At 43.9% G+C, this 26,285-nt stretch overlaps 4 protein-coding genes across 10 annotated transcripts in view; 2 read left to right on the plus strand and 2 right to left on the minus strand.

The window, feature by feature from the left end:
• The window catches only part of nelfa (negative elongation factor complex member A), a 40,499-nt gene extending 21,904 nt beyond the window's left edge, over nt 1-18,595 (plus strand). For 2 of the 3 annotated variants that reach the window (XM_035617560.2, XM_047336428.1), the window contains 12 exons: nt 11,304-11,407; nt 12,799-13,135; nt 14,921-15,092; nt 15,239-15,400; nt 15,584-15,673; nt 15,819-15,946; nt 16,065-16,134; nt 16,245-16,333; nt 16,438-16,546; nt 16,625-16,953; nt 17,104-17,203; nt 17,736-18,595. In XM_035617560.2, the coding sequence (XP_035473453.1) occupies nt 12,926-13,135; nt 14,921-15,092; nt 15,239-15,400; nt 15,584-15,673; nt 15,819-15,946; nt 16,065-16,134; nt 16,245-16,333; nt 16,438-16,546; nt 16,625-16,953; nt 17,104-17,203; nt 17,736-17,920 (1,644 nt within the window). In that variant the 5' untranslated portion in view covers nt 11,304-11,407; nt 12,799-12,925 and the 3' untranslated portion in view covers nt 17,921-18,595. Of the gene's footprint in view, nt 1-11,286; nt 11,408-12,798; nt 13,136-14,920; nt 15,093-15,238; nt 15,401-15,583; nt 15,674-15,818; nt 15,947-16,064; nt 16,135-16,244; nt 16,334-16,437; nt 16,547-16,624; nt 16,954-17,103; nt 17,204-17,735 lie in introns of those variants that run through there. The other variant, XM_035617571.2, reaches the window with a different exon arrangement.
• Nucleotides 8,414-11,802, minus strand: c12h4orf48 (chromosome 12 C4orf48 homolog). 2 transcript variants are annotated; one of them, XM_035617621.2, is made up of 4 exons: nt 11,665-11,802; nt 11,295-11,423; nt 10,297-10,385; nt 8,414-9,527 (listed from the first exon to the last, which is right to left on the minus strand). In XM_035617621.2, the coding sequence occupies exons 1-4, from the start codon at nt 11,744-11,746 to the stop codon at nt 9,456-9,458; spliced, it is 372 nt and encodes a 123-aa protein (XP_035473514.1). In that variant the 5' UTR covers nt 11,747-11,802; the 3' UTR covers nt 8,414-9,455. The 2 variants fall into 2 exon arrangements, with proteins under 2 accessions (XP_035473514.1, XP_035473522.1); XM_035617629.2 differs by having other exon boundaries at nt 11,295-11,419; nt 11,665-11,774.
• Nucleotides 18,596-19,267: 672 nt separating the features above from the next.
• faah2b (fatty acid amide hydrolase 2b) lies at nt 19,268-24,957 on the minus strand. Its single transcript, XM_035617587.2, has 11 exons — nt 24,709-24,957; nt 24,010-24,092; nt 23,605-23,741; nt 23,143-23,352; nt 22,747-22,866; nt 22,336-22,471; nt 22,106-22,223; nt 21,888-22,007; nt 20,996-21,107; nt 20,607-20,795; nt 19,268-20,476 (listed from the first exon to the last, which is right to left on the minus strand). Exons 1-11 carry the CDS (start codon nt 24,898-24,900, stop codon nt 20,301-20,303), a joined length of 1,593 nt encoding a protein of 530 aa, XP_035473480.1. The 5' UTR covers nt 24,901-24,957; the 3' UTR covers nt 19,268-20,300.
• Nucleotides 24,820-26,285, plus strand: part of tesk1b (testis associated actin remodelling kinase 1b) — a 30,088-nt gene continuing 28,622 nt past the window's right edge. For 3 of the 4 annotated variants that reach the window (XM_035617520.2, XM_035617547.2, XM_035617528.2), the window contains exon 1: nt 24,820-24,957. The gene's annotated coding sequence lies outside the window, so the exon portion shown is untranslated. The remainder of the gene's footprint in view (nt 24,958-26,285) is intronic. The other variant, XM_035617536.2, reaches the window with a different exon arrangement.

Consider the following 26,285-nt stretch of genomic DNA (forward strand, 5'->3'; position numbering starts at 1 on the left):
TCGGACTTGGCACCGTGCGCACTGCAAGGTATAGGAGCGACCACAACGCCTGCATGGCTTTTACGCACGACTGTGCGCCGAGAGAGGAAGATGAGGCGATTATGATGATGATGATGCTCGAGCGGGTCCTTTGTTGTCGTCGTACCCCCACCCCCCGACACTCCCCTTAATTAGCCGTGACTGTTCTCACAGGGTGTCGAGCTTTCATTGGAGAAAAAGTGCTGCCATTATTATTATTTTGTTTGTTTGTTTGGTGCTTTTCTTTTGACATCTTCGGGATGATTTGAATAAAGGAATGAAGAAGATTTAGTTGAAACTCTCAGTTTATGACGTTAGTTTCACCACACGTCAAAGGCAAATAAAATATGTATGTATAATGTTAGACCTGTTTGTATAGATTATTAATGTATACAAACGTGATGTCATACAGATGGAAAACAATAGGGAACCTTGATCTTACATAAGTCCAACCAGCACCATTATTGCGCATCTATGGCACATAAAGTTTTCTTTGGTACTTTGATGAAGAAAATTGGAGTACAGCCAACACATTTTCAAGTATCATATGGAAATATTTTCGGGGGCTTTCTTCGTGGAAGTGAGGAACCCCCGCAAGTCGCATATAGCCGACGTAATGCAGAACTAGTTTGAACTGGATCATCGGAGGCAAACCTGCTATTGATAAGGCTGGATCCACCCCCACTCCCTCCTACTCAAGGTATCCCCCCCCACCACCACCACGACCACCACCTCTCCCCCACCCCCCACCCGTCCACAGAGCCGCCCGGGACGGAGGGAGGGAAGGGAAGGGGGGGGGGGGGTCCAGGGCTCCACGGTCCCCACATATTCTGGCATTTGCATTTACTCCACTACAATGCGTCGAGGAGATGATTTTTTTCTGCGCGTCAGAAGATCCATGGTTTCTGCCATGCCGGCCGGGTGGAGTACGCGCATGCGCACTGACTCTTTTTGGTCGACGAAGTGCTGCCTTCAAGCACAGTCGGCAATGTCCGCAACCAGGGAATCTGAAAACAGCCAAAATTGTTAGAAAAATCTTTGAGGGTGAATAAGTAAAAGTACATACAATAGGAGATATTTACCAAATGTCAATATCATCCTCTTTGTTTAGCAAATGTAATGGCAATTTATATGTTATTGCCTACTTACTGTTTTCTGAAATATCACATTCAAATCAAAAACTCAGTTTGATAAAAGTTTAGACCAAAGTAAATGAAATATAGTGGAGGTTTATAGATTTTCGTGTAAGTGCCTGTGAGAACATGAAACTATATCGCAGCTTTTACCTTGTATGATCAAACCGTGAATTTAATCGTGAATTTGTTTTCAGACGGGTTAATGACATTGTGCGGTTCGAGAAATATTAAAGAGAAATATGTTTAATCTGAGGTCAACACATTGGCTTTCTAGTATGTCAATTAAAACATAGAAATGTTTAGCCGCCTGGGCTAACAAATTTCTGTCCTGGCACTGATTCTCATTCAGTTTTTTGTTTTTTTTCAGTCCCGCAACGACACTTTTATAACTAATCATTTGTTTAACTGTCACATAAGCACAGGGCTGAAAAAAAAGAGGGTTTTTTGCAGTTACACTTAGGGGAAAACAACAATTGACTTGCTTTGTTACAGGGAACAGTACAAACAATGCTGCATGTGCACATGCCGACTACGGCTTGCAGCACAAACGCGATGATACGGTTCAGTGTTTTTTCTGTCAAACGGTCTGTCGACATACTTAACCGCAACACAAAAGCAGCCTATGGAATATGAGCCGAGGCGCCTGTCACATGACGAATGATGTGTCTCTCCAGTTGAATTCACTGCACTTAAAAAAATTGTGTCCGGATCAAGCGAGCAGGAATGTATTTTTTTCAAACGGTGCAGCTCCAACAGTACCTAGACTGTCCCCAAAGTTTTGTCTCTTGTGCAGTGGTCGTTTGTCTTTGTGTCGTACGCTGCAAAATCAGACCTGGCTGAATATTCAAGATGGCGGCGTGCAAGGTGGCAGCCTTTTGCAACCGCTCCTGGTCGGGAATTTCACTAATTTTCTCAACTAGTCAGGGTTTTTTTTGGGGGGGGGGGGAGGTTTTCGGAAATTTTCAGAGTGAACCCCCTCGCCTGAATGTTCTGACATTTTTTACCAGTTGTCGTGAACTGGTCCGACTCGAACAATCTCCTGCTGCGCTCTTCATATGTGAACGTGTGTCAGGAATCGGCTATGAATAAGTTAACTACGAGCTAATATGTGCCCATTTATTTGAGTGTGTTGCTGCTTCTCTGTTCTTCTCCCCCTCCTCTTTGAACAGACCCATTGAAAATCCCCAGTCAGAGCCCCCCACATATTGTTCCAATAATCTTGAATGTGACCTCTGACGAGCTTTGTTTCCTTGCAGTCAAGGAAACCCCCCCCCCTCTCTCTGAAAGTCACATGCCACCGCTGGGTTCTCCCATCTGGGGCTCCTGCCGTGACCTCTGACCTTTCAGGTCCCGAGGCGTAGAACCAGGTCGGTTTTCCTCTTCCTCATTCATCTAAGCAGGCGCGTAGTTACTTTACTGGTAATACTGTTTATTTATCTCTGAAATGTCAAGCAGTATATGTGTAAAGTAGCAGAAAATGGAAAAGAACATCGGGATTGTACTTAAACACAGCACTTGCATAAAAGTACTTCCTCCAAAACTGCCCTCGCACATCTGTTTGCTGTCCCCTCTTCTCTTCTGTTTTGGTCTTTTAGTAGATACAAACACGCACAGAAACTGGCCCTGGCACAGATTTGTGAATGAAACGAAGAGTCAAATATAGATATAGGATAATTTTGTGTGTTTTAATAGTCTAACAAGCAGAAAAGGGAATCTACGTAAAATGGACACACACGGTTCAATTCTGTTTCACCAATAAAACAAGAAATATAAAGAGCAGAGCTACAACAGGTTGTATAGACGTTTTACAAACAATCGAGTGTTCAGTCTCTTTTAAAAGCCTTGAATTCAATTCATAGTGTTTTTCACAGTTTGGTGGCACAGATTCACACGAGAGAGAAAGAAAGAAAAAGAAGGAAGGGGTTGGTTTGGTGTCAGTGACAGAACCCTGACGCTCTACCGGAGGCCTGTCTCCCTCTTGTGGCCACAGGTCACACGCACAGAGGGGAGACCGGAGCTCAGACGTGGAAATGAAATGTGTAACTGTAGATCCGTGGCCAAACTCATGAACTGAACTGTAGAATCTCACGGTTCCCCCAGTAGGCACGAACATGCCCTGACTAGTGAGGCGGGAGAGGAATTCCCTTTGACGTCCTTGTTATGGATGGCGTTGACCTACAAATGTTTTCGTGGATGTGTCCTGCTGTTGAGCGACCTGAAGTTTTTTGACCCTGGGGGTGGGGAGGTTGTTGTTTTTTTCGCCATCAGAAAAACGACAGCTCGAGCTGAATACACAAAATGTGAACGAGCCAAATGATGGAAAAGGTGGCGTACCCTTCCTTTAGCTTCTTGTCAAAGTACGTTGAATTACCTTGTGTCCGAAAGGCGCCATATCATTTTAACCTAGCCTCGTCTTACCCTTTAATATCGTCATCCTCCTAGATACATGGAGAGGTGGATGCAGGCATCTACAAAGATTTTTGAGGAGACAAAATACTCATCAAAAGGTCTGTGTGCTTTTATTTATTTTTTTGCCAAAGAACCTCTGAAACCGCTTTTAATGTGAGATCATGGGCACAGCCGATAGAAATAGAGAGAATCGAAATGAGGCGGGTTCAACAAGCAGAAAAGATGATACATCAGAGCCTCACTCATTGTCACCGTGCGTTTTCTTAAATTTAATTTCTGCACCTCCGGCGTCTTCCAAGGTGTTAATGCAACATCAAGTTATTTCATTATTTCACTGCGAGGCAATTGAAGTAAGCAGCTGGCTGCTAAAGCACTTCATGTTCAGATAATGTTTTTTTATTATAGAGAGCTGCACTTTGGTGTGTTTATCGTGTTCTTTCACAATATCCCTGCAGGGGATAACAAGCTTCATGCTGATCTTGCGCCTCAGTGTGTCCAGCCAGAGCTGGAGCAGGCACTAGGCTAACTATCATTTGGCTAATTATATTTCTTTCATTATTATTATCATTATTATTAATCTTTTATTATTACAGTCCTCTGGGCTTCCTGGCGACTAAAGGTACTCAGCAAAAAGACAGTGTTGCAGCTTCTCCAACATTTTTGCCTCAGCATTATAGTTAAAGCTACAGTGTGCAATATTTTAAGAAGAACTTATTCACAGAAATTGAATCTATTGTCCATAACTATGTGTTCATACGTGTATAATCACCTGCAACAAAGAGCCAATGTTTTTTCACGTCAACTCGGGGGAAGGATTCCTAGAATATGTAATGGGGAATTTCTTTTAATTTTAATAGAGTATTTGATCATTTCCCTGTAGCTTATAACCAAATCCACACTGGAGCGACATGATACACCCTTGCTCATCCAATATTTGTGGCCGCAGGTCTAAAACAAACATCAGCTGATGAGTCCTCTAACAATTGTTCATTTGTATAATAATTATTGCTGGAAGCTGAGAGGGATGGAAACGCTAATGCAGCCGTTTGAATGCACATTGATGTGATTAACTAAATACGTATGACCACTGTGTTTTATTCCGATGGTTCGGTGGAGCTTGTCCTTCAGCGTTTTCAGAATTGAATGTTCGTGTATATCTGCCCTTCTTCTTTATCGCGTTCAGGAAAGTTTACAAAAAACCACACGATATTTTCGGCAAAGAGTGGCGGTGGAGCTGGCAGCAATGTGATGCTGAAGGACATGGAGATGAGCTCCAGCAGGGTGCTGTTAAGATGCCAGGTGGGCTCCAGCCATGTGTAATCCCTGGGAATACTAATTTTGTCATTCATTTGACACTTTGTTTCTTTATATGGACGCCATACCTCGATGTTTACACCAAGAGTTCTAGTATCTCTATAGTACTCTATAGTTCACCTAATCTTTAGGGAGCCAAAGGGAATAGAAAATCACTGGAGGGATCCAACCAGGCAATGCAGCACGCCTTTTGTTGATGTTATAATGCCATTTCATAATGATGTCATTCATACCATAAAATGGCGAATATTGGTTAATCTTGATAAACTGTAGGTGTTGTCTCTTAATAGCTCTGGCCCTACTATTTGCGGAGATATCTTGGAAGATGTGTTCTTTTCAGAGACCGCATTTTGGTTCGGTCACCTGGCTGCTTCCGGCCACACCGGTATGAGGGTCATAAAAATACAAATGTTTAGTTGTCATAAGGCGTCACTGCGGGTGGCCGGGCCATGTGCCCGCGGAGCTGTATGCTGTAGTCACAGTGTAAATGGTGAACGATGACATACAACATGATTGAAGGGGCATCGGCAGAAAGTTTACATACCCCCGGCTTCCAGCTGAAGGCATCAGTTTGTCAGCTGCGTTTACACCTGTCAACTTCTGCAAACAAAAAGTGAGTACAATACCTTCAGCATCGGTCGCTAACTACTCAAAATTCCATTTGTTAGTATTACTGTTTGATTTATTGAATTGTTTTCTTCCAGAAAATGAGGATCTGGTTCTGCTCTTTGGTTTTGTGGCTGTAATCGGTGAAAACCCAGCTCATTACAACCGCCCAATAGTCACAGGTAACGAGATGATAATTAATTATGTAATTGTACCCAGCGAGGGTAAAATTGTACAATACATTCTCTTTAATAAGACAACATGAATTCTTTCATGATTAACATAACAAAAGTGTGATGGTAGGCTGGAGGGATGTCATGTCGATTGTTCTCATCAACCTGGCGGTGACTCCCAGTCATGCAGGGTTTCATGTTGTCTTTATTGCGTTTATTTTGATTTTTTAAATAAATGTATTATTCACAGTTTCATTCCACAGCAGCTGCTGGTCTTTTTTTTTTCACCGTCTCATTGGTCGTCTTGTGACGATCACCTGACGATGACGTCAACGCTTATCTCATCAATTTTCCAGCAGCAGAAAATCTGATGGGAGAGAGGATGTGAATGTAAAATCCCACATACGGATTAGTTCTATACTCATCTACCACCCTTAAAAAATCTGCAGCTTCGGAAGCAAATGTGTAAATGCACAAACAGGTCTGTGTGTGTGTGTGTGTGTGTGTGTGTGTGTGTGTGTGTGTGTGTGTGTGTGTAGCTGCACAGCCTCAATAAACCAGTCGGCAGTACTGTAGCACCCAGTGTATTTAAGATGCTGTGTCATTCGCTACTTCCTCCCTCTCTCTCTCTCTCTCTCTCTCTCTCTCTCTCTCTCTCTCTCTCTCCCTCCCTCCCTCCCTCCCTCCCTCCCTCTCTTCTTCAAACGAGCCCTCCTGTCATTCTGACCTCATGGTGAAAGCGCTGAAACGTCCCAGAGCGAGCTCACGCCCAGGGTTCATGACACTAATCTGACATTTCATCTCACGTTCCAAAGACGAGGAAGTGTCGCAGCATGAAAGTCTTACTGTACCAGAGGAGAAATGTGAGATATTTACGCGAGGACACCACATATACAGCACAGTTTGTCAAGTGATTGTCAGCAGGGGTTTGCGCGATTACTTTTGAAATGCACTCAGTTACTGAATACAAATACAATACAGTTAGGTTAAAGTAAAGACTGAACAGTTGGCGATTACTATGTAATGAATAATTGATGGGAATGTGTTAAATGGATAAACCGTTCAAGGGTTTTTGACTCTAAATACATATATGTTACGAATGTGAACTTCATCAAACTGACCGGAACTTTCACAGTTCAGCTGTCGGGGGCGGGGGGGGGAATAAATGCAACAACACTTTTCTCTATGTAATCTATAGTGTTGAATAACCCTCACGGTCGGCGAAAGTGAGCAAACTTTCCTGTGGCAAGGTCAGAGACGAGTTAGATGGAGGGATAGAAGGGGAGGAAAATATTGAGCTCCTTGTTTCTTCTTTTCTTTTTCTGCCTGCTTGCCACCGCTGGAGAATTTCAAACAGCTGCAAACGATTCAGTCGGCGTCTTCGGGAGCAGATGAAAGAAGAAAAGTTGAAAGGCCTCTGCTGGGAGGGCAGGCCAGAGAGAGAGAGCAAGGGAGTGAGAGGGCGAGCGCAGACAAGAAGGATTTTTCAAAGTGATTCGGCGTGTAGTCAAACTTCTTCTCAGTGACTTACTGCCAGTAAAAGGCCTGGTCGCTTCCAGTAGCTGCCTCTGCAGGAGAATTGGGGGGTTGCCTCCTGTGCTTGTGTGCTGTAGCGCAGTATATATATGTCTATACATATATATATATATATATGTATATATATATATATATATAAGGGGATTTGTCTGGATGGTGCTGGCAGTGGCGGCACACGGAGGAGCCTGATGGGCTGAAATTCCTGCCAGGTCACTGCAGGCGCCTGTGTGGCCTCGCTTTTTTTCCGCTCTTTTCGTATTTAACCCCATCTGTATTTTACAGAGAGGAGAGTGCTGCATCACTGCGACACAGCCGTCCGTCTGCTTCACTCGGGGCTCCTCCTGCTGGTGTACATGAGGGCTTTCGCAGGTTTTCTCTTTCCTTTTTTTTTCGTCCCATGCTGTAATCCCTGTTGTAAATAAATAAAGGGAAGTGTGTGTGTGTGTGTGTGTGTGTGTGCGTGTTGTTAAGAGTGTGTGTGAGTGTGTGGGAGGGGATGAGGTCAGCGAAAACAGCAGGACTTTATAACATCTCGTGTGACTGGTAGCCCACACACACACACACACACACACACACTGTGCTGACAGGGTTGTTGCAGCTCCTTGGATAAATTAACACAGAGTGGAAGTGTTGCTGCGGTTCAAGGTTTTGCTCGTCCTACAATCAGTCAAATGTAAAAAGAAATACAACATAATCTAAGGTACAATGTCAACAGAAGACCCCTAAACTTCATACATAATCTGCTGTCACTCCCAGTCTGATTGGTATATCTTAAAATATAACACTAGACATCAGCAAAATCCTAGCATGACTGTTTTACAACCCTAAGGGGGTTCATTCATCTGTCAAATCTGATTCATGGATGAATCGTTAATGACTAAAATGTCGAAGAAAGCCTGAGAAATGCTCATCACAGTTTCTGAAGTTGATGTCGTCTTGCATCCAACTGTCCAAAACAGAAAGATTGTCCACGTACAGTGACATTAACACATTACAATCTGTGCGGGTTTTTTTTTTTTACATTGTATCGACCAAACAATTGCAATATTGATGAATCAAATTTATCAAGAAAATTTTGCAACCCTAGAAAGAAGCTTTGTAGACACTGAAACACATTTGTTTCACATAGAAACAGCACAAAGTACAGTCACCGATGTGTCCATATCCATGGCAGCACTAACACACACACTGCTTCATTACAGAGAAAATAAAAGGTCGAGGTCATTCATTGTTTTTTTATATTTTCGGGACAACAATAAGACAATAGATGTCAATGGTGTCAACAGAGTACAATGTTCCATGAACAAGCAACAATAAGACAATTATTATTTCTATCTCTACTGTATGTCCCCCTGCCGCAGCTACAGCACTCCTCTATCCGTCGTTACCTTCTGCCGACGTCGCGGTTCATCTGATGCGATACAGCTCGTCGCCATGCGTCCGTCCGACAGACCGAGGAGACAAAGTCTGGGGACGCCTCGGGTTACGTGTTACCCACGTACATATACATATAACCTTATACGTAGACAATCTATATTAACAGTAGGTCAACGGAAATAGTGCTGTAAATTCATGCTACAGTGCTGCGCTAAATCAAAACCTACAAGGGCGCTTTTTCTGCCGTAAAAAAAGAAAGATGTTTCAGAAAATATTGTTTGCAAAAATTCACATTTCTTTACCAAAAAAAAATAGTTATTAGAAATAAAAATAACTTTTTTAAATAAGTTACCTGACCCCTTTCTTATTTGCAAAAAGAAGCCAGGCTGTAAAACAATTTAATCTATGAAATTAGAGTTGATTTTGCTTAATTATACTTTGAAACGAGCAGCTAAATAACTTCCATGTGATGCTACAGTTTGATGTGTGTGATCATCGTGAACATTAATCTCACACATCACATTCAACGAGTAAATTTACTAATGCTTTCCTACTTCATCTACAAAAATAGTTTGTTTCATAGGCGACGGATGAGAGCGGAAACCAAATCCTATGACGATGAGAACAAACTAACTTGACAGGCGTGTGTTTCACAATGTGAAAACATCATTAAAAAAAAGTGATCAGAATAAGGCAAAAAAATAATAACATGCCTTCACGACATGAAAATCAAAGCTTCACTCAACGGCGATGTGACGCCAAAGAAAAAATAAAGTGCGTGAATAAGTTAAGATGGGAGTGGCTGCACATGAGAAAGGGGGGTGGGGGGGTTGTGGCGGACGTTGTTCCCCGGCTGCACTCGTGTCGGTGGTGGGGGGTGCGGAGCTCAGCGCAGCGAGTTGGTGGGCATACAGTCGCACAGGGCCCTCCTCTCCGCCCGCAGCACCAGCGTCTCCGTCTGCGAAGCACAGATATTAGGAAATATCAACACATGTTTTAGAGTGCGTAAAACCCTTTAACCAAAAAGGTTACTAGTTACAGTATCTTCCTGCATCACAGGTTCACTAATTCATTGAAAACTGTCAGTTAATTTGTGATAGTTCTCAGTTGGTTTATTGAAGCAGAGTTAGGTTTGTCATCAAGGGTTTCCTGCAAATGATGGAAATCAAACCCAGTAGAGATCTCTGATATCTGTTACATCTTAGTTCCTTTCTTTTAAAGATTATTAAAATCCATTTGATTTCAATGTGAGGGCCGAACAGTTCTTGATGTTTGCAAGATTTGAGCTGAATAAAGTCTGTAGCTATATGTAACTTTTTTGTCTTTATTATATTTTCAAATGTAATTTTTTTTTAAATCTTTCCCTTTGCAACCACGTTGAGCCTATTTGAATAAACCGAGAAATAAACAAATAAATATACATAAGTATACTTTCCTCGTACATGGAACACACATAAAACATATTCTTAAACCACACCACATAAACTGACAATGACAGCATATCATAAAAGCTTCAATCAACCGACACTTCATGTTTCAAAGACAAAGTCACCGCCATCATCATACATCCACTGCTTTGTGAAAATCTCTGGATACTTATATTGAAAGGGAGAGGTGAAGAAAGTCAAAAACAAAATTGTACAAACTGAAATAATCAATGAACCCTGACATAAACGACAAAACGCCAGGATGCTCAGAAGCATCCAACGGGGCGGGACGTCACCTACCCTGGCATCGAGGTTGAACGCCGTCTTCTTTAGATCCTGCAGCGCCCTCTGCATGAACTCAAACGCATGACAGTCCACACACGGGCGACCTGGAGAAAATAACGTGCAGTTCAGAAAAAAAAGATGTACACCCTGGTTGTTTTTCTGGTATAATGTAAATAATATCCTCTGAATTATTTGTTTTACAATTAGGCATCACATAAGTAAACTATACGCTTTAATGAATTGGCCTGTGAAGCGTTGGCTGCACAGCGCCCCATGTGGCCACGAGTGGTAATCGCAGGGTAATTGAAAATGTGAAAAGGAAGCAGGAGTAAAGAATAATTACATAAAATGTAGTTACATGGCATTTTTTTGGTTTTGAATTCAACTTTTCCACTGTAAGAAGAGGATTGGGTTGTTTCTTCATGGTTTGTATTGGTTTTATTAATTCATTGATTGAATCAATGGCCAGAAATTTCATTTAAAGTATTCAAATCATTTTTCCAACAAAAAATGCCACGTGCGATGGTTCAAGCTTTTTAACTGTCGGGATTTTATATTTTTTATTGTTATATATGATGAATTGAAAATTTGGGGAAGGGAAACAAATTTTATATTTTGTTTATTCCAGTTTAAAGACCAAACAATCGATTGACAAGAGTCGCAGCCCTATTTTATTTGTTTGCCATTTACTGGGGGGAGGTTTTTTATTTACATCTCCATGTCAAATATTATTGGATTTCATGATATTGATCTTTACTATATATATATATATATATATATATATATATATAGCCTAAAAACAAAGTGTCTGCAGAGGAAATTATTAAACCTAGGGGAGATGATCAAATGTGTCTCTGGGGAGAAACTGCAGGCCTAGATTTCATGTTGACATCATGCTGTGCAGTCTACATCACCTTCAATTCCCCACCAAGAAACTTCAGGCGCTATATTGAGACGGTGTGAAAAACCTGGATTTTCATCTGACAACCCCTTAATAACAATCTCATATTTACTTTCTGCAGGGATGACAGTCCCCGGCTCCTGGTCCGCTGCGCCGACCCAGAGGAGCTGCGCCGCCAGGAGCAGCGCCGCCGCCTGCACAAATCCGCTGGAAGCCATGGCGAGGGTCTGATCGCTTCTACCTTTTTAAATATGGAGATGAAAAAATTATCAAATATTTGCATTTTTTTTCTCTCATAAACACAACGGGGGGGGGGGGGGGATAAAATGTCCCACACCACACACGGCTGCCGGTCGATTATAACCATGAAACCTTTGTTTAGAAGGAAAAACAGTCGTTTCCATAGTTAAATATTAAGTATGATTTTGAAAGTGCAAATGAAATACGTGACGTGTGTTTTAACGAACTGCGCGTTCACCTACCGCCAATCAGTCGATGATGTTTGCACAATCGGAGCAGGACGAGCGCCTCGGATCGTTTTATGTAGGTTAACGCAGCGCGCATGCGCGTGGTTCACCTAAAAATGTTTTTTGCCCTAGGGGCCCCAGAGTGTGCACTTCCGGTGAACGTTCAAAATTAAAGCCTCGGCAAATATGCAATTAATACAAGACCATAAGTTATCCGTTAATTAAGTACACCTAGCAACAAAAATATAATTTCAATAAATCATACTTCCGTGAAGATTACAATGTTTAGTTTTTATAGGAACTGAATTATAGCCTATACCCTTATTGATCTGAATGAGGTGGACAAAATAATAAAACACCTGTCAACATATAAATAAATATATACAATAATGCATAGGAATGATGACCCAAAATAACTATCACAGGAATGTGTAGAAATGTTTTCACTTGTTTTGCTTGGAAAAAATTGCAAAATGATGAAGATATGAATCGTGAAATCTCCTGCTTTGCTTTCAAAAATAAAAGTAATACAAGTAGAATTTTCACAAATGATTGCATGATGAGTACTAATATTGTAATAATCAATTTACACAATGTTTAAATTGATTACTGATCAATCTTCCTGTTACTTTTCAATTAAATTAACAGGTATTTGGTGTAAGAAATGTTGGGGAGAAAGAAAAATATGCTAGGTTTTCCATGGCGGGTCTTTGGTGTCTGTGTTTGGTCGGACCAAAATGTCAAAAATCCAAAGATATATTCAGTTTACAGAGTTAAGCACAGAGAGACTTGAACCTGAGAATGTGGAGAAGTCATCAAAACTTTTGCTTTAAATAATGATAAAAGCAATAAATCTGTTTGTTGATCAGGTAATAATCATTTTAGCTCTAATATTACTAACTCAGAGACATTTTAAAAAAACTACATTACAGCATTGCTACTTTTACTTGCATAAAGGATGCTTTATTATCTAAATATATTACACATTACACACATTATAATTGCAGATATTGCAATTCTCTCCTGCACCTTTATAAAACTTTATTAATGAAACAACACATGGACAAATCAAACCAGACACAACCATAGTCTGAAACTATAGGAAGTACAGCTGTTTTTTAAAAAAAATATGTGTTTGTGCGTTTACAGATGTGCTCCATGTTCTCTGACGACAACATGCCCCCCGCTTCCGCCCGGTGTGGGCGGGGTCCTGACCGCCGCTTTTTCTTAGGTGGCCCGTTAAAATGCCCGAATTCAAAACACGTCTTTTTCCAAGATGGCGTCGATGAAGGAGAGCGACACCGGCCTGTGGCTTCACAACAAGCTGGGCTCCACGGACGAGCTGTGGACGCCGCCGAGCATCGCCTCGCTGCTCACGGTGTCGGTGATCGACAACATACGCCTGTGCTTCTCGAGCCTGTCGCCGCCGGTGAAGCTGAAGCTGCTGCTCGGGATGCTGCACCTCCCGCGGCGGACCATGGACGAGGTGAGCCGCCTTTGCGCTGTTAGCTTCGGCGTTAGCCTCGGCAGGTCGAACCACCGCGCTTCACTTCGACACGCGGGGGGAGGGGGGGGGGGGGGACGGAGGCTCCGCGTCGGGTAGTTGCTCCGAATGAACGCCTCTCTTCCCGCGGGGGTCATTAATCCGCCCGTGAAACGTCCACCCACGACATCAACACGTCCCCAGTTCGCGCCAGCCTCGCCGTGTTTAGCTAACGCCGACTAGCTCATATCGTTTTTGTCAAACAACTCCTCCCGAACTTTTTTTTTTGTTAACCTCCGTTTCGCATTCACAACGTTATTATAACCCTCCGCTAGCGTTCGGCGGCACTGTAACTAACTTATCTCCGGCTTGTGAGAGCGATGATCCCCGCCCCCCCCCCCCCCCCCCTCGACGACGGGAAGCGTTAGCCTGGCGAGCCCGCTCCAGACATGACGGTGGGATGGGCGCAGCGGAGCCGCGGAGCCGCGGCGGAGGGCGGCGCCAGCGGGTTAGCCCGACAGATCAGCCGTTTACACGTCGTCATCAGTGTGTCCTGCTCCGTTCTTCACACACAGACTTAAAAATTAAAATAAAAAAAACTCTCATACAAATCTATCAGATGTGAAACCTTATTGATCCACAGTCGTTTTAAATTCAAGGGGATGTACAGTGGCTGAGGACCTGCTGGTGTTTTAATTCAAGCCAAAGTGACCAGGTCCTACAGGTTGTCATGGGAATTGCATAAATATCATCAATAATTAACAGTGTAGTAGATGAGTGTATGCACACACACACACACACACACACACACACATGCATACATGTGTACTGTAATGATTCGGTATGGGACGGACATGAAAACATTACAAGATTATAAATTCATTATAAGATAAATCACAGCACACTTATAACGTACCAGTATAACATGTTCATATGCAATGCAATATTAATCCTGGAGAATTTGTCACAACTTTTGCTGCTAAAAATGACTGAAGCAATAAATCAGAGTAATCAAAATGTGTCCTCATAACTCTTCTATCGCTCTAGTAATGAACATTATCTGTGCTTCTGCAATACCGCATTGCTACTTTTACTTGAGTAAACGAACGAAGTAGGTTTTTTTTATCTATCATCTCAATATATCACACATTATTTTTGCAGATAGTTTCAGATATTGCGATTCTCTCATTCAAGTGCTGCGTGTCATGATTTCACCCTGTGGAGGGAATTTGGTTTAGGCTGAGCAACATTAAAAAATGATACAGATGTTCTGACAAACATCCACAACAACAAGGGTCATAATCAATATAAACATTTATTAATAGATTATCCATTCAGTTCATTTCAATTTAAATTATGAAATTAGTATAAATAGTGGGAATGTCACAATACTTTACATTGTTGATACATATGCATACACTGTTTGAATTGTGGAAGTGAGAGCAATAGTGTAAGTTGTTCTAGTCTTGTGTCTGTTTTTCTTAACTTTCCAAACCCAATAAGAACACACTAAATATATTGACAAAAGCATTACAGGGTTATAGCCAGTGTGTATATATAATATGTTATTAAAATCAATATTCAAGCAAAGAGTAGTAGCAGATATGTGATTATACTATATTTTATTTGTTCAAAGCGGAACTTGGTAGTTTGGGATTTTTTAGTCAAATATATGATTTATTCAACGAAAGTTATTTGGCGTCCCTCAACTTTTCAGGCAGTGTAAGACCTTTTTTTTCTTTTGATACTTCACGTTGTATAATGTCACCTTTGCCATCTCCTGCCCAGATGAAGGAGGCCCTGTCGGAGATCATCCAGCTGGCCACGGTGGACTCGGAGCCCTGGGTGCTGATGGTCGCCGACATCCTCAAATCCTTCCCGGAGACCGGCTCTCTCAATCTGGACCTGGAGGAGCAGAATCCAAATGTGCAGGATATTCTCGGCGAGCTCAGGGAGAAAGGTAGTTGGACCTGGTCACTGTTTCCTTGATATTTTTATTTAGCAGTTGAGATAAACTTTATTCATCCTCATGAATGTCCATAAATATTTAATTGAATAATTTTGGCAGGCTTCTAATTCGCCTCCAATCTTCCTGTCTTCCCTCAGTGAGTGAGTGCGAGGCGTCCGCCATGCTTCCTCTGGAGTGCCAGTACCTGAACAAGAGTGCGCTGACCACTCTGGTCGGACCCCTCACGCCCCCCGTCAAACATTTCCAGCTCAAACGGAAGCCGAAGAGCGCGACCCTCAGAGCAGAGCTGCTCCAGAAATGTTAGTTACTCAAAACAAACCGCGGATTTAAAACACCGTCCCTGTCACTTTCACCTCAAGGGGCTTTATATTTCTATATATATATATTTATATAGGCATTGGCTACAAATGTAGATGTATTTGTTTAGTATTTATCAATATTCTATTGAGGTGACATTTTCTATATATTCCTTTCTCTTCCAGCCACAGAGACAGCGCAGCAGCTGAAAAAGACAGCCGGAGTGCCTTTTCACGCCAAAGGGAGAGGACTGGTCAAAAAGATTGACACTACTAGTGAGTGGAAAACAAATAAATACACGTATTTAGTCCAAGTTTGTGATAATCTCAAGTTACTTGTGTAATAGCAGTCAAATTTAGATCGAAGAAAACGACGCTTATTCCACATGGTGACCAAGAAACTGTCTGTCCATGTCCGCAGCGCCTCTCAAGGGGATTCCCAAGGCCCCGTTCCGCAGCCCAACTGCCCCCAGTATGTTCAGCCCTCCCAGTAACCGCACACCGATTGCCCCCGCACGGACGCCCCTGCGCAAGGAGAGGGGGGTCAAGGTAACTCTACCAAATATCCTTCATCATGAAAGACTCTGTTTTTTATTTTCATTTCGTTCCTGCGGGATCTGCGTGTCTGAAGTTTCTCCTCACCGTTGATTCCTTATCTCTCCCTCAGCTGCTAGATATTTCGGAGCTGGACGTGGTCGGAGCGGGAAGAGAAGCGAAGAGGAGAAGAAAGACTTTGGGTAATTGCATTTTCCAGACGCCTATCTCTTCCAAGTTTTCCAGCCACACAACAAACTTATTTAGTCGAGATATTGGTGCTTACATTATGTTTTTTTTCTCTCTGCCGTAGAAACGGAGGCCGGAGAGAAAGCAGCCAAAGAAGAAGCCGTGGTGGAGAACACCACACCGGACTACGCTGCCGGCCTCGTCTCTGCACAGGTACGTCCTTCTTTCTTTCTCCTGTTTTGTCTTGAAGTACCCCCTCTCTTTTCTTTCAGTTCTTCTGTCCACATCATAACGTTCATAACCGTTTTGTCTTCCAGAAACTTGGGGCGCTGAACGAAAATCCTCTGCCCTCCACCAGCTACCTACCAGCCACACCCAGCATGGTTCCCTCGTCCTCTTACATTCCCAGCTCCGAGGCGCAGCCAGGTGAGACGACGCCACGTTTTGTTTGTATTGTTCATTGGTCAGAACACCGTGTTTATTTCACAATCTCTTTTTCCAAAGCCAACGCCGGCGGCACGGGTCGGGAAACGCTGCAGTCGGCTCGCCAACCGGAGGAGTCGGCGACGGTGGGCGCTGGCGCCACCCCCACCTTACCCGGCCAGTACAAGCAGAGGACACCAATGTACAACGCCAGCACCACGGCCAATCCCGCGACGCCCACGTCCCCCAGCACGCCGGCCTCCACCCCAGCCAACAACGGGCCCCCGGCCGCTGCGACCGCCACCCAGCCGGAGACCCCCACCCAGCCCCCCAGCGCGCCCCAGACGCCCACCACGACACCGACTCCTACGCCGCCACAGCCGCAGCCCAAAAAGAATCTCTCGCTCACGGTAAAGTTGAAATCCTGTGCCTCTATTTACCGTTTCCCATGGTGAATAGACCGTTTAGGGTCTGGATGTGAAGTCTTAACTCTTGTCCTAAGCCCACAGTGGTCTTCTGTCAGTCTAATTCCTCTGCCTCATACGGTTTCTGCTCATCAGAGGGACCAGATGTACGCCGCCCAGGAGATGTTCAAGACGGCCAACAAGGTCACCCGACCGGAGAAGGCCCTGATCCTGGGCTTCATGGCTGGATCCAGAGGTAAAGGAGTAAAGTCGTGCTTCGCTGCCGGATCACAGCAAACTCTCATTTCTAATTTATCTCGTCACTGGTGTTCGACCGTATGCCTCGTTCACACCCGTTTAACCCGATCTTTCCAATCGCTGATACATTGTGCAACTCCCTGACAAAGGCTAGCCTTGGAACACAGCTGTTATTGCTAAATAGCTAGCTAACTAACTTTTACTACCTGAATGCAGTAGGAGTTAGCTAGCTAGTAACTATTGGAACACACAGTATCATAGATGAATAAGTATCATAGCTGCGGGGGGTCCACAGAAACTGCTCATGTATAGAGCCCAAAATTCGGTGCTACACCCTTAGTGTAGCTACACAGACGACTATGAAAGTTGTGTCGTCTGAAGTTAGGTATAAGCACAGGTTGTTTGTAAATCATTCTGTCTGAAAGATCAAAAAAGTCAAATAATGAGCATTTATGTACCTGAATATTCCCAACACTTGCACACAAACCTGTAACAAGCCAATAACAACCCGTCTGCCCCTCGTCTTGCAGAGAACCCGTGCCCGGAGCAGGGGGACATCATCCAGATCAAGCTGAGCGAACACACAGAGGTCTTGCCCAAAGCCGACGGCACCGGCAGCACCACCATGCTGGTGGACACGGTCTTCGAAATGAACTACTCCACGGGACAGTGGACCCGTCTCAAGAAATACAAACCCATCACCAACACCTCCTGAGGCGCTTCGTCCCCTCAAAGTCACACACACACCTTCAATTTCTTATACACACGCCCCCCTCCCCCCCAAAAAAACAAAAAAAAACAATCATGTTTACACACAAGTATTTGCAAACGCATCTGGGCCAAATGGAGCACCAGGAGGGTGAGGGGTCGTCAAGGAGAGAAAAGTTCCTCCCTTATCCTGCACTGCCAGAAGGCAGGACTCTGAAGAATATTTCTGTATTTTCTTTTCTTCTCCCCCCGTCCGCCTTTTATTGTTTTTGTTTTTAAGTCTCCTACGCTTCCTCAATGATGCTGTGGTCATGAGGGGGGGTGTTAAACGAGTCTGAGCAGAGGGATTACCCTCACCGCGGGCACCTCTCAACATTTTTTGTACTCTGAGGTACAAGCATGTGTGACGTGTCCAGAAAAAGACGACAAAAGTAAAACTGTATTTTTCTGTATGAATGTGACATTCGCAGCTTATTCTTCTACCTTTCAGAAACGGAATCATGGTTTGTGACAGGAAGAAAAAAGAAAAAAAACAACAATGATTACAAGTCATCCTAGAGGTGACCCAGAAAAAAAAAAGGAGGAGCGAGTAGTTTGGAGCCTTCCGGTAGATGGTTAATAGGTTTCATCCTTTTTCCAAAAGAAGGGAAGAAAATAAAAAGACTCCAGGGGACATTTCTCATCCTTCTCTCAGTTTGTGCATTTTGTTGTTGAAGGGAACTTCAACTTCAGGAGTTTCCTCATTTGTGTTTAACAAATGTGACCTTTTCCTCCCCACGACCATTTCAGATGAGAACATCCTGATGAATGTTTTCTTTCTCCAGGGGTTTCTCACTAGTGCGTTAATAGGGAGACAGTGCAGCAGGTTTTTAGTAATGTTAAGCCTAAGCAGGACGTGAACTCCAGAACAATTTACCGGAAATTGGGTCCAGACATTTTCTATAGTTCACATAGGAAGGACGCAGCAGGTAATTGTGCGAGACAGAGGCGTTCGCAACAGCAGGAACATTTCCGCCGTTGATTTTCCTAATGTGTAATTCACACTTGGACACTTTCTGTAAAATTTTATTCTGGCCAGGAAAAGTTCTGGGAAGTGTCCGGACCTCATCGCAGGTCTGAAAGCAGCTTATGAGTTTTAAAATGTAAAGCTATTTGTTTAAACATTGGTTTAACACTGTCCTGCAGAAGGTTCACACTTGGGAGCAAAATATTATTTTCAAGATTTCCAAGTCGAGGTTCTTTATGTAAACACAATCTCCTGGATTGCAGCCAGTTGCACAGAAGCTGCGATTCAACATGTTTTTATGTTTTTTTTAAGAAGATGTGACGTATAAATAAGAGAAAAGATTCAGACTTTTTTTATTCATTTTTTTTTTTATTTGCTGAAACAAACGAATTGCAGCATTAAAAGCAGGCACAACAATTAAACTGCCATCACGCAACGTTCACATTATCACACAACAAAGGCTTAGCACATGTTTTCTTTGGGCGTGTTGAAACGGTTGATGTCAGGTAGGTCTTCTCCCTATCACTTTCAACCCTCTATATATATTACAGTGTGACATGAAATTCATTGGGTAGAAGTTAAAAGGTTTGCATAACAGGCCTGCACTCGTCACGTTTCTTTACTCTGGCTGATTGTCTCCTCTCTGGATCAGTAAGCAGGACAAAGTTCACCCTTCGTGACTCTTTAACAGGTACATTCGACTTCATGTGGCGCTGCCGTAACACACTGCACGCTGGTTAGATATTTGGCCCCACCTCCTCCGGCGCTGCACAACGTTAAATCATTGCGGGAGCAAAGATGCTGTATCATATTGGATCTCCTGACGTTGTTACACATGGCCACTTTACTCTATAGTTTAAATCTTCAGCTGTTTGTTGTTATAGTTATAAGAAATGCCCTCATATTTTTTAGCCTTCAGATTTATTTTCTACCTGTACCTTCACCCATCATCCGGTATGTTTTTAAAACGAAACGGAACTTTGGCTTAGAGTTGCCAAAAAGGCTCGAGAGCGGCCATCGTTGGCGGTGCACTGACACGCTATGGTTCTTTAGGTAGTAAAGGTCTGAAGTGGCGCCAATGTCTGAAGAAGTAGAGAAACATTCATGTCCTGCACAAAATCCTTGTTTTTGCGTGATAATGTGAAAAGCTCAATTTCAAGATATTTTGAAAATCATGACGCAACAGTCCCTGAAAAGGGTAGATGATTAAAATCACGACAGAACTGCTCGTCCCCCTCATTGGTATAAAACAACACTTCTAACTTGAACATCCAAGTGCACTGATTGTACCTCTCTTTTGATTTTTGTGTTCTGCAGCGAGCAGGGACGCCGCCCGCATCCGCAAAGTCTGGAGACCCGCCGACGGCAGGGTGCCTCGGTTTCACTTGGCTCCGGGCTCCCTCCAGCCTCCGAATGTCTTCTCCAGGTAGAGGGCCACGGCCAGGGTCAGGCGGTCCTGCATCTTGCCGCCCACGACTTGCACCCCCAGCGGCAGGCCCTCCTCACCCAGACCCAGAGGACACTGGGTGACCGGCAGCCCGAGGATGTTGATGATGCCTGCGGACGGAGGAGAGTGGGTGAAAACACGGGAGGACGCCCGGTAAGTGGGAACCCGCGACAGACACATGAAGGACTAAAAGGTGCAGACTGAAGGTGTGGAAGCCTGAGGCGTTGACTTGTCACTGACCGGTGTAGGCGAAGTCGAAGGGTCTGAAGAGCGGGTGGTGGTGTTTGGGGGCGACTCTCGGGTGCGACGGGTAAAGGAAAACACCGTCGGTGCCCAGCAGCTCGTCCACCTTCTTCTGCAGCTGCTCCTTCTGCTGGAGGATGAAGGGGGAGGGTTTGGACACGTGGGTCATCTCCACCAGGGCCAGGGCTGTAGAGCGCACACGCACACCAACAATCATCATCATTTCTTCATATGAATCTTTGCAGCTTTATTTGGAAACAAAAGACAGTTAATTGGTAAAAAAAAAACAGGATTGAAATTTAAAAAGGCAAGTCAAAACTTACTTTATTATAAATATAACCAGTTAAAATAAATGAAATAACAATGAATTGTTATTCTCCTCTCACCAATAGCAGCCATGGTGTGCTCTGACTTTCCCACCATCCATTTCAGCAGCTCCCACAGGGGCCACACGGGTCGCCCTGGTTCCCCCATCCGCACGGCAAACGGCACAGGGGGCTGGGGCAAGTCAAAAAAAAATCCCAGTTATAAAATTCAGAGCTGCTCGAATTCGATGGGCAGGACTTGGATCCCAAAAATTCGGTTACTTAATGAGACCATGTGAGACGTTCAGAGGGGAAGTGACTCTTCAGTGGAACATTAGTCCGACCCGACGCTGCTTTTCCGTTAGGGCTCACATCTAGGGCCCATTTTTATATTTAATCTTAACCTGAAAAGTACATAGTGACTGTAGCTGTTTAATAAATACAGGAGAGTTAAAAAAAAAAAAAAGCTGTACTTTCCACCTCTGATCAGTCCATCCTTGTTTCAACTTCATGACTTACAGTGAGCTGAACATTAATTTGGAGTAAAAATGTCTGACCAAGACCCTGTGAATAAGTAATGACGCGCGGGTAATATAAACTTATCATGTGAACCGAAGGACCCTGCCGCTCCTCGGAGAGGTTTGTGTACGTAACCAATTGAAAATGTTATTCTTTGGATATTTCTCCTGGAAATGAATGCTAATTGATTCAAAAAAAGTTAAGGAAGACAACTCTGTGTGTGAGAGAGAGAGAGAGCGAGAGGACTAGTGAAACTTTTCTAAGCAGCAAACAACAATAGGCTCCTGTGAAACATGTTAATACACCCCGATCCCTGGCAACGGCAGAGTAATGAATGGCCGTTTTCCTCCTGTCTTTCCTGTTTGTCTTCATTCTCAAAATCGATGAGACGCAAATATTATCAATTGTGCGAATAGCTTTCCCCTGCAGACATGCAGGAGGCAGGTGGACCTACCTTGCCCTCCTTGTCGGGAAGGCCCATGTAGGTGTCCCAGATCTGGAAGCCATATCGCAACTCGGGGAAATGCACTTCCTCCACTTGCACTCCGAGGTCGGCCTCCAGACGCTCGACCACCTGCAGAGCGTCACACGGGGGAGACGTTTGGAATTACTTCCGGGAACTCATTTCGCAACTCTCGCTTTCGGTATTTCACTTGAGACGAACTCGGCAACCTTTCTCTGAGCGTCCACGAGCTCGCCGCTGACGGGGTTCGTCAGCGAGCCGCCGCCGTCGTGAGGGACGGTGAAGAATCGCAGCTTCTTCAGGTCGACCTTCGTGTCCAGGGACAACCTGCGGGGACACGCGTAGATAAGACGATCGTTTCCTCGACTGCTCGATTAAACTTAAACACCGTCAGAAGATCCTCCCTGCGTAGAAACAAGACACTCGGCGGAGCTCTTACGTGTGGGCGTTGGGTCCCGCCATGATCTTGAGCATGGGCAGCAGGTCCTCAGCGTAGCGGCACATGGGACCGGTGCTGAGGTACTCCTCGTGTCGGCCGGTGTAGGGAGGGTGCTGGTTCTCGGGGGACACGACGCCTGCAGAGACACGGTTACACAGTTGCAGTGGTGTCTGAACAGCTGAGAGCAACATTAACGTCTTCTATTTGCTCCGTTTTTGGTCTCCTCCAACTCCAGAAAACTGCTACCACTAAGCATTTAGTGTACAGCAGTGTTGTTGTTGTTGTTGTTGTTGTTTTACATTTTTCATAGCAAATCCCCTCCATAACTTTTTGAGTGATCATGTTAACAAACAAACAAACAAAACAGACAAACCGAAACCAATCACGTCACCTCCTCCTTTTTCCTCTCACCAGGAGTGGTCTTATGGCCGAAGATTCCGTTGAAGAAACAGGGCATACGGATGCTGCCACCGATGTCGGCGCCCACGCCGATGACCGCGCCGGCCGCGCCCAGTATACTGCCCTCGCCCCCTGAGGCCGGAGAGACAAAACAGAGGGAAAGGGAGGTAAGTCGGTGGATCTGGCAACCAGCTCTGGTTCATCCTCAGTGTCCAGCATTACGAGGTTCATCCTCTGAGATCTAGAAGGCGTCAGTAAACCTCCTCTATTCTACCATTAGAACATTTATTTTATTTTCCAAATTACCAACTGTAATATGATTATGAGGGCAAAACCAGGACGACTCCTGGAGACAAAGAGACTGACTCCAACTTGAAAAGTGTGTCTGATTCCCCTCATTTCACTGACCCGAGCTCCCTCCCGGTATCCTCTCCAGGTCGTACGGATTGTTGGTGATGCCCCTCAGGCGGTTGTGCGACTCGCACCACATGCACAGCTCGCTGGTGTTGGTGACGCCCAGCGGCACGGCCCCCGCCCTCTTCAGCAGGGCCACGGGCGGGGCGTCGACGGCGGACACGACCCCTCGCCTGGCGATCACGCCCGTCGCGTTGGGCATGCCTGCGAGACGGGAGAGTGCGTCAAACTGTACGGTTACGGGAATAAACCCAAACACAAAAGACTGGAAAATGCTCTGCGTAAATAAAATGTACAGCTGCATGTCCCCAGTGAGCAGATTGTGGCTGGATGCATGTTATCAGTGTCGAATTTTGACCCCGAATACTGGTGTGTGTTCAGAAATAGAACGTAATCAAACTAAGGAGCCCGGTTCCAAGTGGCCGACGGGGAGATTATATTTCTGGAAGTTGTTACCCTGGAGGGCGAAGGACTCCTTGACGGAGAGCGGGACTCCCAGCAGAGGCAGCCGGTCCTCCAGCACCTCCTCTCCTCCGGTCTCCTCCTCGATCAGCTTGTCCACCTGGGCCGCCTCCTGCAGGGCGGCGGCGAACCTGGACGCACACACACACACACACACACACACACACACACACACACACACACAGAGAGAGAGAAAAAGACCTTGCTGATTAAAATGGCAACTTCAAAAGTCAATAATCATTTAGCTCCAAACCCTCACAAAGGTAATTATTAGTAAAACAAAAAAAGAAAGAATCAATGGGGAATACAGTGTGGCTGCGACTCATTCCCATGATCGGTCGATTTGCTGACGAGCGTGATGATGATTATCAGATACGGGTGGACTGATTCTTTTCTTGCCTGTCTTTCACCACAGCGTTCAGAAAGGGGTTGACTTCCTGGATCCTGTCCACGTAAGCCTGCACCACTTCCACACTCGACACCTGCAGACACACAACAGTTTGTCACACACACACAGATGGCATTCTTATTATCAACTAGGTTGACTATGACTCCACTTTAGTTGTAACTCTACAATGTAACACTATAAATGTTTATGTACTTGATTCTCTCACTTTTTGGGTAATATCTTATAATAATAATACATTTAATTTATAGAGCACTTTTTATTGCTAAATTATAATAATCTATTATTATATATCTATAATGATATATTATTATTTCATATATTCATCTTCATGATTGAATGCACTTATTGTAAGTAGATATTTATATATATATATATATATATATATATTAAGCACTGACCACACCCCACTGAGGTTAAATACCTTGGTTACCACAACTTAGTATATACATACACACATATATAGAGAGAGAGATAGAGAGATGAGATGTCAGTCCACAGACATTTGGAGCCTTTGTAACTTTTCTGAATCCTTAAAAAAAAATCATTAATTTTTTTTTTTAATTGAAGAGCAGTGAAACCAGCCGAGGCCCGTCTACCCAGACACGGTGGTCAGCAGGTTTTATCGGGGCACACACACACACACACACGCACGCACACACACACGCACGCACGCACACACACAAACACACCTCTCGTCGCCGGATCTTCTTGGCGAGCTGCGTCGCGGACACGAGCAGCAGCGGCTCGCTGACCGGCGGCAGCTTCTTGCCGGACCCGGCGGCGGGCGCCCGGGGCGAGAGGAGCCGGAACAGCGCGAAGAGGGCGCCCAGCGCCGCCTTGAGCAGCCACGTCTGGGCCCGTTCCAGGCGGGTCGAGGCCATGATTCCACCGCCGTCCTGAGTGTCTCCGCCGCGGCCGCTCCCGGAGCACCGCGTACGGTTCGTATATTTATACTCTACATGCTGGTCAAGGCAGCACAGGTGACTGACGCCAACGGATGGGACCGGAAATGTAGGAGTTTCCCCTTCAAAATAAAGCTACAAGCTGGGCTTCGTGTACCAAAAGTATCACCCTAGTTAGATAGATTGATGGATAGATGGATGGATGGATAGATAGATGGATAGATGGATGGATAGATAGATAGATGGATAGATAGTTACTTTACTTATCCCAAGCTGGGAAATTCCGGTGTAACAGCAGCACGTTTCACACATCACACACAATATACTATATACAACATCTACACAAATAAATGTAAAATATACAATTTGCAATAAAAGATATAGAGAATAAGTAAACTAAATTTAAAGAATTTACATGAAATATTAACAGTGGAAATAGTGCAGTAGTACAGTCAGTCACCAGTAGTGTGCGACAGGAACATGGTAACATGAAGGTGCTAATATGCCGGGACAGAGTCCAATACTAGTCATGTTATTATATATAGAAAATAAGGTATATTTTAAAGTATTATTTCATTATTATGGTTTAGGAAATTGATCTGCTGCTTTTCTGTGACACATACAAAGGAAATTCAATTTAGCCACACCCTTTGCAGCTGCAACATTTAAACAGCATACCCCTTAATGCATCAATAAGTAATATCATGTATTATGCCTAATTTTTCTGAAATGGGCCATTTTGCATAATTAGTACTTTTATTTATACTGAGTCAAGTATATGTCAATGCTAATAATCTTGTCCAAGTAAAATGAAAACAAAAAATAAGAAGATAAAGACAAAGGTAGACCTTGTGTCTATTTACTAATTGGTCAAACCACTAGTTTTAATGTCAAGAGAGTTTTATTTTGAAAATGAGGAACGGAACTACTTTGTCATACTTGGAGATTACAATAAAACCTTCGATTAGCCAACAATTCAACAGAAAGTTCACAGTGAGAAAAACAAATCGCCTTTTCTCAAGCCAGGATTGAGTTTGTATAGTCTCTATGTAAGAATGTCAGCTGTGTTAAAAGTGAAAACTTGATTGAATTTTTTGAAAAAACGAAGGAATTGTAAGAAGCATATATATTTCATGTATAGGTAATGACAGTACATGATTTCATTTAAATACCAATGGCAAAAAAGTGAATAAAACTAAATAAATCAAAGACAAAAGTCCTCTTACAAACCCAGAAAAGAGGGCTACAGGCAGAATATATATATATATATATATATTTATTTATTTATTTTTTATTACTTTGGGATATTCTACTCCATTACATTTAGTCGTTACTTGGCAAATTCGCATCTTTAATACAAAATA

The sequence above is a fragment of the Scophthalmus maximus genome, chromosome 12 (genome assembly GCF_022379125.1).
Source record: "Scophthalmus maximus strain ysfricsl-2021 chromosome 12, ASM2237912v1, whole genome shotgun sequence".
NCBI classification, from domain to species: Eukaryota; Metazoa; Chordata; class Actinopteri; order Pleuronectiformes; family Scophthalmidae; genus Scophthalmus; species Scophthalmus maximus.